The following is a 17,500-nucleotide window of genomic DNA, read 5'->3' as shown; positions in this document are numbered from 1 at the left end:
CTTTTATCATGGATAGATGCACTTTTATGATGGATAGATGCACTTTTATGATGGATAGATGCACTTTTATCATGGATAGATGCACTTTTATCATGGATAGATGCACTTTTATGATGGATAGATGCACTTTTATCATGGATAGATGCACTTTTATGATGGATAGATGCACTTTTATCATGGATAGATGCACTTTTATCATGGACAGATGCACTTTTATCATGGATAGATGCACTTTTATGATGGATAGATGCACTTTTATCATGGATAAATGCACTTTTATGATGGATAGATGCACTTTTATCATGGATAGATGCACTTTTATCATGGATAGATGCACTTTTATCATGGATAGATGGAATTTTATGATGGATAGATGCACTTTTATCATGGATAGATGCACTTTTATCATGGATAGATGCACTTTTATGATGGACAGATGCACTTTTATCATGGATAGATGCACTTTTATCATGGACAGATGCACTTTTATCATGGACAGATGCACTTTTATGATGGATAGATGCACTTTTATGCTGGATAGATGCACTTTTATGATGGACAGATGCACTTTTATGATGGACAGATGCACTTTTATGATGGACAGATGCACTTTTATGATGGATAGATGCACTTTTATGATGGACAGATGCACTTTTATGATGGACAGATGCACTTTTATCATGGATAGATACACTTTTATGATGGACAGATGCACTTTTATGATGGACAGATGCACTTTTATGATGGACAGATGCACTTTTATCATGGATAGATGCACTTTTATGATGAATAGATGCACTTTTATGATGGACAGATGCACTTTTATGATGGACAGATGCACTTTTATCATGGACAGATGCACTTTTATCATGGATAGATGCACTTTTATCATGGATAGATGCACTTTTATCATGGACAGATGCACTTTTATCATGGATAGATGGACTTTTATGATGGATAGATGGACTTTTATGATGGATAGATGCCCTTTTATCATGGATAGATGCACTTTTATCATGGATAGATTCACTTTTATCATGGATAGATGCACTTTTATCATGGATAGATGCACTTTTATAATGGAGAGATGCACTTTTATCATGGATAGATGCACTTTTATGATGGATAGATGCACTTTTATCATGGACAGATGCACTTTTATCATGGACAGATGCACTTTTATCATGGATAGATGCACTTTTATGATGGACAGATGCACTTTTATCATGGATAGATGCACTTTTATCATGGACAGATGCACTTTTATCATGGATATATGCACTTTTATCATGGATAGATGCACTTTTATCATGGATAGATGCACTTTTATCATGGATAGATGCACTTTTATCATGGATAGATGCACTTTTATGATGGACAGATGCACTTTTATCATGGATAGATGCACTTTTATAATGGATAGATGCACTTTTATGATCTTCAAACTGTTGGTTGTAATCCACTGCCATTTTAAAGCTTGGAAAAGCCAGGATCTTTTTTAATATAACTCAGATTGTATTCGTCTGAAAGAAGAAAGTCATATACATCTAGGGTGGCTTGAGGGAGAGTAAACCATGGGCTAATTTTAATTTTGAAGTGAACTACTCCTTTAATCTGCCGTTCCTCCTGAAGCTCACCAGGGTTTTGGTCTGATAGACGTCGAGACCCGCGAGAGTCGCTGCCATGAAAGCTTCGGCAGACTCCTTCCTCGGGCCTCGTCTTTTCTTCAGCGGCTTCTTCTCCTCATCACACGCGCCCTCCTTCTTTCCCTTGTCCTGGTCCTTCTTCTCTCCATCCTCCACACTGGCCATGTGAACACACACACACACACTAATGAGAGAACAGATCTAGCCCGAACGCTTCACAGCGCCTGAACAGACATACACACATTCACTCACACTCACAGACACAGACACAGACACATTCACTCACACTCACACTCACAGACACATTCACTCACACTCACAGACACAGACTCATTCACTCACACTCACAGACACAGACACACTCACAGACACTCACACTCACAGACACAGACACACTCACAGACACAGACACATTCACTCACACTCACACTCACACTCACACTCACAGACACAGACACAGACACACTCACAGACACAGACACATTCACTCACACTCACAGACACAGACACACTCACAGACACAGACACACTCACAGACACAGACACATTCACTCACACTCACACTCACACTCACAGACACAGACACATTCACTCACACTCACACTCACAGACACACTCACAGACACAGACACATTCACTCACATTCACTCACAGACACACTCAAAGACACATTCACTCACACTCACAGACACATTCACTCACACTCACAGACACACTCACAGACACAGACACATTCACTCACACTCACAGACACATTCACTCACACTCACAGACACAGACACACTCACAGACACAGACACACTCACACTCACAGACACAGACACACTCACAGACACAGACACACTCACACTCACAGACACAGACACACTCACAGACACAGACACACTCACAGACACAGACACACTCACACTCACAGACACAGACACACTCACAGACACAGACACACTCACAGACACATTCACTCACACTCACACTCACAGACACAGACACAGACACATTCACTCACACTCACAGACACAGACACATTCACTCACACTCACAGACACAGACACAGACACATTCACTCACACTCACAGACACAGACACACTCACAGACACAGACACACTCACACTCACAGACACAGACACATTCACTCACACTCACACTCACAGACACAGACACAGACAGACACACTCACAGACACAGACACAGACACAGACACATTCACTCACACTCACAGACACAGACACATTCACTTACACTCACAGACACAGACACATTCACTCACACTCACAGACACAGACACAGACACATTCACTCACACTCACAGACACATTCACTCACACTCACAGACACATTCACTCACACTCACAGACACATTCACTCACAGACACAGACACAGACACACTCACACTCACAGACACAGACACATTCACTCACACTCACAGACAGACACACTCACAGACACAGACACATTCACTCACACTCACACTCACAGACACAGACACAGACAGACACACTCACAGACACAGACACAGACACAGACACATTCACTCACACTCACAGACACAGACACATTCACTTACACTCACAGACACAGACACATTCACTCACACTCACAGACACAGACACAGACACATTCACTCACACTCACAGACACATTCACTCACACTCACAGACACATTCACTCACACTCACAGACACATTCACTCACAGACACAGACACAGACACACTCACACTCACAGACACAGACACATTCACTCACACTCACAGACAGACACACTCACAGACACAGACACATTCACTCACACTCACAGACACAGACACACTCACAGACACAGACACATTCACTCACACTCACAGACACAGACACAGACACACTCACAGACACATTCACTCACACTCACACTCACAGACACAGACACACTCACAGACACAGACACATTCACTCACACTCACAGACACACTCACAGACACAGACACATTCACTCACACTCACAGACACACTCACAGACACAGACACACTCACAGACACATTCACTCACACTCACAGACACATTCACTCACACTCACACACACAGACACATTCACTCACACTCACAGACACAGACACACTCACAGACACAGACACACTCACAGACACACTCACAGACACAGACACATTCACTCACACTCACAGACACAGACACAGACACATTCACTCACACTCACAGACACAGACACAGACACATTCACTCACACTCACAGACACAGACACAGACACATTCACTCACACTCACAGACACAGACACATTCACTCACACTCACAGACACAGACACTCACACTCACAGACACAGACACATTCACTCACACTCACAGACACAGACACACTCACAGACACAGACACACTCACAGACACAGACACATTCACTCACACTCACACTCACAGACACAGACACACTCACAGACACAGACACACTCACAGACACAGACACAGACACATTCACTCACACTCACACTCACACTCACAGACACATTCACTCACACTCACAGACACAGACACAGACACTCACACTCACAGACACACTCACAGACACAGACACATTCACTCACACTCACAGACACAGACACTCACACTCACAGACACATTCACTCACACTCACAGACACAGACACAGACACTCACACTCACAGACACATTCACTCACACTCACAGACACAGACACACTCACAGACACAGACACACTCACAGACACAGACACATTCACTCACACTCACAGACACACTCACAGACACAGACACACTCACAGACACAGACACACTCACAGACACAGACACATTCACTCACACTCACACTCACAGACACATTCACTCACACTCACAGACACAGACACATTCACTCACAGACACTCACACTCACAGACACAGACACTCACAGACACAGACACATTCACTCACACTCACACTCACAGACACAGACACATTCACTCACATACACAGACACATTCACTCACGCTCACACTCACACTCACAGACACATTCACTCACACTCACACTCACACTCACACTCACACTCACAGACACAGACCCATTCACTCACACTCACACTCAAAGACACAGACACATTCACTCACAGACACAGACACAGACACACTCACAGACACATTCACTCACACTCACAGACACACTCACAGACACAGAAACATTCACTCACACTCACAGACACAGACACATTCACTCACACTCACACTCACAGACACACTCACAGACACAGACACATTCACTCACACTCACAGACACATTCACTCACACTCACAGACACAGACACACTCACACTCACAGACACAGACACATTCACTCACGCTCACACACACAGACACAGACACATTCACAGACACAGACACATTCACTCACACTCACAGACACAGACCCATTCACTCACACTCACACTCACAGACACAGACACATTCACTCACAGACACAGACACACTCACAGACACAGACACAGACACAGACACATTCACTCACACTCACAGACACAGAAACAGAAACATTCACTCACACTCACAGACACAGACACATTCACTCACACTCACAGACACATTCACTCACACTCACAGACACAGACACACTCACAGACACACTCACAGACACATTCACTCACACTCACACTCACAGACACATTCACTCACACTCACAGACACAGACACATTCACTCACACTCACAGACACAGACACATTCACTCACACTCACAGACACACTCACAGACACAGACACATTCACTCACAGACACATTCACAGACACAGACACAGACACAGACACTCACAGACACTCACAGACACTCACACTCACAGACACAGACACATTCACTCACACTCACACTCACAGACACAGACACATTCACTCACAGACACAGACACATTCACAGACACAGACACATTCACTCACGCTCACACTCACACTCACACTCACACTCACAGACACATTCACTCACACTCACACTCACACTCACAGACCCATTCACTCACACTCACAGACACAGACACATTCACTCACAGACACAGACACACTCACAGACACATTCACTCACACTCACAGACACACTCACAGACACAGAAACATTCACTCACACTCACAGACACAGACACATTCACTCACACTCACAGACACACTCACAGACACAGACACATTCACTCACACTCACAGACACATTCACTCACACTCACAGACACAGACACACTCACACTCACAGACACAGACACATTCACTCACGCTCACACACACAGACACAGACACATTCACAGACACAGACACATTCACTCACACTCACACTCACAGACACAGACCCATTCACTCACACTCACACTCACAGACACAGACACATTCACTCACAGACACAGACACACTCACAGACACAGACACAGACACATTCACTCACACTCACAGACACAGAAACAGAAACATTCACTCACACTCACAGACACAGACACATTCACTCACACTCACAGACACATTCACTCACACTCACAGACACAGACACACTCACAGACACACTCACAGACACAGACACATTCACTCACACTCACACTCACAGACACATTCACTCACACTCACAGACACAGACACATTCACTCACACTCACACTCACAGACACATTCACTCACACTCACAGACACACTCACAGACACAGACACATTCACTCACAGACACATTCACAGACACAGACACTCACAGACACAGACACTCACACTCACAGACACATTCACTCACACTCACACTCACACTCACAGACACAGACACATTCACTCACAGACACAGACACATTCACAGACACAGACACATTCACTCACGCTCACACTCACACTCACACTCACACACACTCACACTCACACTCACACTCACAGACACATTCACTCACACTCACACTCACACTCACAGACACAGACACAGACCCATTCACTCACACTCACACTCACAGACACAGACACATTCACTCACAGACACAGACACAGACACACTCACAGACACATTCACTCACACTCACAGACACACTCACAGACACAGAAACATTCACTCACACTCACAGACACAGACACATTCACTCACACTCACACTCACAGACACATTCACTCACACTCACACTCACAGACACAGACACATTCACTCACGCTCACACACACAGACACATTCACAGACACAGACACATTCACTCACACTCACAGACACAGAACCATTCACTCACACTCACAGACACAGACACATTCACTCACAGACACAGACACAGACACACTCACAGACACAGACACATTCACTCACACTCACAGACACAGAAACAGAAACATTCACTCACACTCACAGACACAGACACATTCACTCACACTCACAGACACATTCACTCACACTCACAGACACAGACACACTCACAGACACACTCACAGACACAGACACACTCACAGACACACTCACAGACACATTCACTCACACTCACAGACAAAGACACATTCACTCACACTCACACTCACAGACACAGACACACTCACAGACACACTCACAGACACATTCACTCACACTCACAGACACATTCACTCACACTCACAGACACAGACACACTCACAGACACAGACACATTCACTCACACTCACAGACACAGACACATTCACTCACACTCACACTCACAGACACAGACACATTCACTCACACTCACACTCACAGACACACTCACAGACACATTCACTCACACTCACAGACACAGACACATTCACTCACACTCACAGACACATTCACTCACACTCACACTCACAGACACAGACACACACAGACACATTCACTCACACTCACAGACACAGACACACTCACAGACACAGACACACTCACAGACACACTCACTCACACTCACAGACACAGACACACTCACAGACACAGACACATTCACTCACACTCACAGACACAGACACATTCACTCACACTCACAGACACACTCACAGACACATTCACTCACACTCACAGACACAGACACATTCACTCACACTCACAGACACATTCACTCACACTCACAGACACAGACACACACAGACACATTCACTCACACTCACAGACACAGACATACTCACTCACACTCACAGACACACTCACAGACACATTCACTCACACTCACAGACACACACAGACACATTCACTCACACTCACAGACACAGACACATTCACTCACACTCACAGACACACTCACAGACACATTCACTCACACTCACAGACACAGACACATTCACTCACACTCACACTCACAGACACATTCACTCACACTCACACTCACAGACACAGACACATTCACTCACACTCACAGACACACTCACAGACACATTCACTCACACTCACAGACACAGACACATTCACTCACACTCACAGACACATTCACTCACACTCACAGACACACACAGACACATTCACTCACACTCACACTCACAGACACAGACACACTCACAGACACAGACACACTCACAGACACAGACACATTCACTCACACTCACACTCACACTCACAGACACAGACACATTCACTCACAGACACACTCACAGACACAGACACATTCACTCACACTCACAGACACAGACACACTCACACTCACAGACACATTCACTCACACTCACACTCACAGACACAGACACATTCACTCACACTCACAGACACAGACACATTCACTCACACTCACAGACACAGACACACTCACAGACACACTCACAGACACAGACACATTCACTCACACTCACAGACACACTCACACTCACAGACACACTCACACTCACAGACACATTCACTCACACTCACAGACACAGACACATTCACTCACACTCACACTCACAGACACAGACACACTCACAGACACAGACACACTCACAGACACAGACACATTCACTCACGCTCACACTCACACTCACACTCACAGACACATTCACTCACACTCACAGACACAGACACATTCACTCACACTCACACTCACAGACACACTCACAGACACAGACACATTCACTCACACTCACAGACACAGACACATTCACTCACACTCACAGACACAGACACACTCACAGACACAGACACACTCACAGACACATTCACTCACATTCACAATCACAGACACAGACACATTCACTCACACTCACAGACACAGACACACTCACAGACACACTTACATACACAGACACAGACACATTCACTCACACTCACAGACACATTCACTCACACTCACAGACACACACAGACACATTCACTCACAGACACAGACACATTCACTCACACTCACAGACACAGACACACTCACAGACACACTCACAGACACAGACACATTCACTCACACTCACAGACACATTCACTCACACTCACACTCACAGACACAGACACACTCACAGACACAGACACAGACACAGACACATTCACTCACACTCACAGACACACTCACACTCACACTCACAGACACATTCACTCACACTCACAGACACAGACACACTCACACTCACAGACACATTCACTCACACTCACACTCACAGACACACTCACAGACACATTCACTCACACTCACAGACACAGACACACTCACAGACACATTCACTCACACTCACACTCACAGACACACTCACAGACACAGACACATTCACTCACACTCACAGACACAGACACATTCACTCACACTCACAGACACAGACACATTCACTCACACTCACAGACACAGACACACTCACAGTCACAGACACATTCACTCACACTCACACTCACAGACACAGACACACTCACAGACACATTCACTCACACTCACACTCACAGACACAGACACACTCACAGACACAGACACATTCACTCACACTCACAGACACACTCACAGACACAGACACATTCACTCACAGACACAGACACACTCACAGACACATTCACTCACACTCACAGACACAGACACATTCACTCACACTCACAGACACAGACACATTCACTCACACTCACAGACACAGACACAGACACACTCACAGACACATTCACTCACACTCACACTCACAGACACACTCACATTCACTCACACTCACAGACACACTCACAGACACAGACACATTCACTCACACTCACACTCACAGACACAGACACATTCACTCACACTCACAGACACAGACACATTCACTCACACTCACAGACACAGACACAGACACACTCACAGACACAGACACATTCACTCACACTCACACTCACAGACACAGACACATTCACTCACACTCACAGACACAGACACATTCACTCACACTCACACTCACAGACACACTCACATTCACTCACACTCACAGACACATTCACTCACACTCACAGACACAGACACATTCACTCACACTCACAGACACAGACACATTCACTCACACTCACACTCACAGACACACTCACATTCACTCACACTCACAGACACAGACACACTCACATTCACTCACACTCACAGACACAGACACAGACACAGACACATTCACTCACACTCACACTCACAGACACACTCACATTCACTCACACTCACAGACACAGACACACTCACAGACACAGACACATTCACTCACACTCACAGACACACTCACAGACACAGACACATTCACTCACACTCACAGACACAGACACACTCACAGACACAGACACATTCACTCACACTCACAGACACAGACACACTCACAGACACATTCACTCACACTCACAGACACTCACATTCACTCACTCACAGACACACTCACAGACACAGACACATTCACGCACACTCACAGACACATTCACTCACAGACACAGACACACTCACAGACAGACACATTCACTCACACTCACAGACACAGACACATTCACTCACACTCACAGACACAGACACATTCACTCACACTCACAGACACAGACACACACACTCACAGACACAGACACACTCACAGACACAGACACATTCACTCACACTCACAGACACAGACACACTCACAGACACAGACACAGACACACACACTCACAGACACAGACACACTCACAGACACAGACACATTCACTCACACTCACAGACACAGACACACACACTCACACTCACAGACACATTCACTCACACTCACAGACACAGACACACACACACGTTCACTCACAGACACACACACACGTTCACTTACACTCACAGACACAAACACACACACATTCACTCACACTCACAGACACATTCACTCACACTCACAGACACAGACACACACACACGTTCACTCACAGACACACACACACGTTCACTCACACTCACAGACACAAACACACACACATTCACTCACACTCACAGACACCCACACATTCACTCACACTCACACTCACAGACACAGACACACAGATGCAGACACAGACAGACACAGACACACACACATTCAGTCACACTCACACTCACACTCACACACACGCACACACTCACACAGACACAGACACAGACACACACACACACACACACACACACACACACACACACACACACACACACACACACACACACACACACACACACACACACACACACACACACAGAGAGTTTCTGCTCAAACACTCACTCGGTCTTCTCCCACTCGGATCTGCTGTCAGACTCCGCTGTCTGTTTACTAGCCGCTTCCTGAACAGAAAACACACGCTAGAGTCACAATGAGAAACAACATTTTATGTAGATTTTTCCAAATCCAAATGTACACTTCTGGTCAGAGGTTTGGAATAATTAGATTTATTAAAAAAAATTTTTTTTAAAGAGTCTCTTCTGCTCACCAAGGCTGAATATATTTGATCAAAAATACAGTAAAAACAGTAATATTGTAAACTATTATTACTATATAATGCAGACAAAAGGAATATAATAATACAAATAAATAAATGTGAGCTCATGTCTTCTTTATTATTTATATTTTTTGATATTTTTTGATACACAGGGTGGGAAAAGGAAAAAACAAAATAATAATTAAAAATATAAACATTTATACAAAAGGGAGGTAATGCTAAAAAACTGCTAAATAAATATCCAAACAAGCAAATAAATCTGAGCTCATATTATAATCTGAAGCAGCACATCTGTGTTCAACACTGATAATAATCATAAATGTTTCTCATCATATTAGAGTGATTTGTGAAGGATCATGTGACACTGAAGACTGGAGTAATGATGCTGAAAATTCAGCTTTGATCACAGGAATAAATTACACTTTACTGTATATTCACATAGAAAACAGCTGATTTACACTGGAGTAATATTTACTGTATTTTTGATCAGATAAGGAGAGCATACAAGACACTTCAAGACAATCCACTGGCAGACCTGAGCTTTCTTCTGGTGTACGGCGCTGGCTAGAGACGGAGTGTCGACTCCCACGACCTCGGACACGTCTCCCAGTCCCGGCTCCATCCCATGCTTCCCTCCTTCCCTCCTGGGGTGAATATTCATCAGCTCCGTCATGAGGTCCATCTCGTCCTGATCTCCCGCTCGCCCGAGCTCGGCCACCGAACACACGTCCCCGTACTCAAGCTTCTCCATCTCCAGAACGTCTCCGTGAATCCCGAACTGAGTGGGATCCGGCATGTTTCCCAGAATATCAGTCACTTTCATGTTCTTGGCTCCTTCCACCAGGCCTCCTCCGAACAACGTGGACCAGAGAATGTGGAAGAAACCCCAGACCAGGTTGTAAAGAAAGCGGAAAATCCCGGTGAAGATCATCCAGAAGAAGAAGAAGAATCCTCGGATCATCTCCCGAACGCTCATCTTCCTCATTTTCCGATATTGTCTCTTCATGCTCCTGAAGGTCAGCAGCTTTTGAAGGTTGTAGAGGCTTTTCCTCATGGAGACGCAGGCCAGAGCAAACGCTGAGGAAGACTCCAGCGCAGCATCTTCATCATCCTCATCCGTCTCCACGCTCTGAGCATCGTCCTCGTCTTCCTCCTCTTGTCTCTCGGTGGCGTCTGGTTCGGAGATCAGAGACGCCAGCTGCATCTCGAAGATGGTGTCCTCGCAGAAGTTTACGAACAGCTCCATCTTTTCCGATTCTCCGCCCTCATTGACGACGTCGAAAATGAACTGGCGCTTGGACTCTTTGACCTGCGGGTTAAAAAATACTTAACATTCAGTAATAATATCGATTTGACTGCATGGATGAGAACATCGGTGAACAACAATGACATTTGCAACATTGACACTGTTATTGAACTGAAGTAAAATTAAAAATTAGATTCATAATTGATGAAATTTGCAACATTGACACTGTTATTGAAAAGAATTAACATTGAAAATGTTCAGTGTTGATTCATTCATTGGTGAATTTTGCAACATTGAGACGGTTACTGAACTGAATTGAATAAACATTGAAAATTAGCTTCATAATTGATGAATTTTGCAACATTGACACTGTTATTGAACTGATCCGACATTGAAATGTGTTTCATAATTGATTAATTTTGCAACATTCACACTGTTATTGAACTGAATTAACTTGTAAAAATATATGTTTCATAATTGGTGGAATTTGCAACATTGACACTGTTATTGAACTGAATTAAAATTAAAAATTTGATTCCTAATTGATTAAATTTGCAACATTGACACTGTTATTGAACTGAATTAAAATTAAAAATTAGATAAATAATTGATGAAATTTGAAACATTGAGACTGTTATTGAAAATAATTAACATTGAAAATGTTCAGTGTTGATTCAATCATTGATGAATTTGGCAACATTGAGACGGTTACTGAATTGAATTGAGTAAACATTGAAAATTAGCTTCATAATTGATGAATTTTGCAACATTGACACTGTTATTAAACTGAATTGAATAAACATCGAAAATTAGCTTCATAATTGATGAAATTTGCAACATTGACTGTTATTGAACTAAATTGAATCAACGCTGAATTTTTTTTTCATAATTGATGAATTTTGCAACATTGACACCGTTAATGAACTGAATTGAATCAACATTAAAAATTAGCTTCATAATGATGGAATTTTCAACATTGACACTGTTATTTTCCTGAATTGAATAATCATCAAAAATTAGCTTCATAATTGATGAAATTTCAACATTGACACTGTTATTTACCCAAATTAACATGAAAATTAGCTTCATAATTGATGAAATTTCAACATTGACACTGTTATTGAACTGAATTGAATAATCATCAAAAATTAGCTTCATAATTGACGAAATTTCAACATTGACTGTCATTTTCCTGAATTAACATTAAAAATGTGCTTTATAATTGATGAAATTTTAACATTGACACTGTTATTGAACTGAATTGAATAATGATCAAAAATTAGCTTCATAATTGACGAAATTTAAACATTGACACTGCTATTTTCCTGAATTAACATTAAAAATTAGCTTCATAATTGATGAAATTTCAACATTGACACTGTTATTGAACTGAATTGAATAATCATCAAAAATTAGCTTCATAATTGATGAAATTTCAACATTGACACTGTCATTTTCCTGAATTAATATTAAAAATTTGCTTTATAATTGATGAAATTTCAACATTGACACTGTCATTTTCCTGAATTAATATTAAAAATTTGCTTTATAATTGATGAAATTTCAACATTGACACTGTTATTTTCCTGAATTAACATAAAAAATTTGCTTTATAATTGATGAAATTTCAACATTGACACTGTCATTTTCCTGAATTTACATTAAAAATTTGCTTTATAATTGATGAAATTTCAACATTGACACTGTTATTTTCCTGAATTAACATTAAAAATTAGCTTCATAATTGATGAAATTTCAACATTGACACTGTCATTTTCCTGAATTAACATTAAAAATTTGCTTTATAATTGATGAAATTTCAACATTGACACTGTCATTTTCCTGAATTAAGATAAAAAATTAGCTTCATAATTGATGAAATTTCAACATTGACACTGTTATTGAACTGAATTGAATAATCATCAAAAATTAGGTTCATAATTGACGAAATTTAAACATTGACACTGTCATTTTCCTGAATTAACATTAAAAATTAGCTTTATAATTGATGAAATTTCAACATTGACAGTGTCATTTTCCTGAATTAACATTAAAAATTTGCTTTATAATTGATGCAATTTCAACATTGACACTGTCATTTTCCTGAATTAACATTAAAAATTTGCTTCATAATTGATGAAATTTGCAACTGACTCTGTGATTGAACTGAATTAAATAAACATTGAAAATTAGCTTCATAATTGATGAAATGCGTATCTGTATAGAGCGCCATAGAAGTAAAGCGGACTCGACCTGCGGCTTCTCCCACTGCGTTCGGCTGGACTCGCTGATCTCGAAGTAAACCCTCTCGATTCTCTTGGCGCCGCCCATGATCTCGATGCGCCCTAGGAAGGGCTCGAAGTAGTTCAGCACGCTCTCGGCCAGGTTCAGGAAGGCGGAGAGTCGGGGGTCGTGAGGCATGTGCTCCGACAGATTGGTGAGGAGAACCGCCACGTTGAAGCCGATGTCCTTGGCGGGTTCGTGGAAGCGCTTGACGAACTCTTCGTAGTTGAACATGTCGTTCTCGTCGGCCTCGGCGCAGGACAGCAGGAACTCGATCTCGGACTGGGAATACTGCTTCTGGTTCTCCATGGACTTCTGGAACTCCTTCTTGGAGATGAATCCTTTACGGTCGGGGTCTTGCTCCTTGAAGTTCTCGGAGGTGGTCAGATCTTTCAGCTTGAGGAACATGTCGAAGAACTTGAGGATCATCTCCACGTTGCTGGAGGACTCGACTAGAGTGTCCACCATCTGCTTGCCGATGGTCCCGTTCACAACGTTTCCTAAGGGAGGGAACGACGGGATTATTTCTCGCAGGATTAAGTCGGTAATGCTCCTGAATCATAATCACACACTGTTGTTCGCTGGCCAGAGGAGAACTTTCTCTCAAGGGTTTTTTCTCCATTCTGTCACTGATGGAGTTTTGGTTCCTGTCATTGTCGCCTTTTAATTTAACATTTAATTTAATATTCAACAATAATATTGATCTGCTGGACTGACACCATAATATGAGAACTGAACTGAGCTGGACGATGACATCATGGTTTTCTCCAGAGCGGCTATATATATAAATTAACTAAACTGTCACCTGCCCGTATACGGGCAACCTAAATTTACTTCACTATATTACTATTAAATCCTAATCTAGTCATGACAAACTATATATCGTTGGAAAGGTCTAAGACTCCTTAATAGATATTTTAGCACTGTTTTTTTCTTACAAATTATGTATGAACAGTAATATATGAATATATGACAAGAGTGCGCCTCAAAAAATCGACGTCATTAAAGGAGTTTCTGACCTTTGTCACAAAAAGTTGACGCACACACTTTTAATAATTGAAACTTTGGTTTTTAATGCTAAAAGTTCATAATAAAACATAATCTAGTATTTGTCAATAAAAAAAGATAAAATTATATTTTAAAAAGTAAAGTAAAAAGTCCTCTAAAAAGTATTATATATATATATATATATATATATATATATACAGTATATATATATATATATATATATATATATTATTTTCTATTATTATTATATCACATATTTTAGCAGTTATCATAAATTTGGTATCATTTGAAAGCTTACGAACTCAGAATTAATCCTGTGAAAACCGTTTTGAAATTGGACGATGCGTTACCATAGAAACGGTATTTTTTTATTAGGCCCCTCGCCTTTTGGGCATCATATTTCATAATTTATTATCAAAAATGTTCTAATCTTGACAAAACACATTGTCAGAAAGGTCTGACTCTCAAGGTTCCATATTTAGTGACAGAAGTGATATTTGGATAATAAATTTATTAATTTGTTATGGAAGAATGCATACAATTAAATTCAATGGAATGCAAAGGCACCCGGTGGGTATTTTTGGTATTACGCCTAAACAAAATCTCATGGGAACTTTAATGTTTGTGATATCAACTTCAAATTTGGAACACAACTGGGTTACATATATGGCTTTGACTTTCTGTCATTTTTAGGCTGAAACCTATATTAATTTATATATATTTTTAATAAAAGAAAAATAAATATTTTATTATATTTTCATAACAATAAACTTAAACTTCAATAACTTTTAAATAATTTAATTCTATTAATTTATTCCACTTCAGCAATAATCTGCCATGAGTCTTCTTTTAAAAGAGACCAACCGTAAGTCTTTAGTACAAAAGGCTTCATGAATTGCAACCGTTTAAGTTTGGGTAGTGCATTTTCACGTCAACGCTCAAAAAGGGGGCTAAAGGGTTAATAACTCTTTTACAGCAAAAATGAAGCATCACTGAACTTACTTAAGCTGGACTGTGACGCTATTTTCTTCTGGAAACAAACTTTGTTGCATTATTTTCCTGTTATCTCTGTAAGCTGCTTTGAAACAATCTGTATTGTAAAAAGCACTGTATTAATAAATGTGACTTGACTTGAATATCAGGCCACGTACACACTCCAAAGTTGCAGGAGTGAATCGACAAAATTACTATGTTTGGCATGCGCTATTTTTGACCAAAGTAATATATTGTAACGGCGATCTGAGCCATTTTATGTTCTTCGCCATTTCCACAAGGGTGTTGCACAAAGGATTTGATGCGTGAATTCATAATTTGTCTCGTAAAGCTTTACTTTTTCTTTGTGTTGTTACATTACAAGAGAAATCAAACTCACATTCACCTTCCAAAAAAAAAAAAAATGCTATCCTTTTCCATGCTCAAAAGACTAGCACAAACCCTTCCTTATTCTTCTTTAAAATAGATACGCATACGCAACACGTATGTTAATAAGTCAGTTAGTCAGTAAAATTAGTCAGTCATGTGATGCCAAACAAATACACAATATATATTTATCAAAAAACAAACTCTTAATAT

At 41.5% G+C, this 17,500-nt stretch overlaps 1 protein-coding gene across 1 annotated transcript in view; it reads right to left on the bottom strand.

Moving 5' to 3' along the window:
* LOC130071818 (ryanodine receptor 3) overlaps positions 1-17,500 on the bottom strand; it is a 248,526-nt gene that overhangs the window by 14,014 nt on the left and 217,012 nt on the right. Inside the window, exons 91-94 of the mRNA XM_056236709.1 lie at positions 14,891-15,420; positions 11,927-12,700; positions 11,178-11,236; positions 1,638-1,803 (exon numbers count right to left, since the gene is read on the bottom strand). Coding sequence (XP_056092684.1) covers positions 1,638-1,803; positions 11,178-11,236; positions 11,927-12,700; positions 14,891-15,420 — 1,529 coding nt within the window. The remainder of the gene's footprint in view (positions 1-1,637; positions 1,804-11,177; positions 11,237-11,926; positions 12,701-14,890; positions 15,421-17,500) is intronic.

This window comes from Rhinichthys klamathensis, unplaced genomic scaffold (assembly GCF_029890125.1).
Source record: "Rhinichthys klamathensis goyatoka isolate OS25496 unplaced genomic scaffold, OSU_Roscu_1.1 h1tg000462l_1, whole genome shotgun sequence".
Lineage (NCBI taxonomy): Eukaryota > Metazoa > Chordata > Actinopteri > Cypriniformes > Leuciscidae > Rhinichthys > Rhinichthys klamathensis.
Note: the sequence above shows the minus strand (reverse complement) of the source record. Positions and strands in the feature narration are given on the sequence as shown.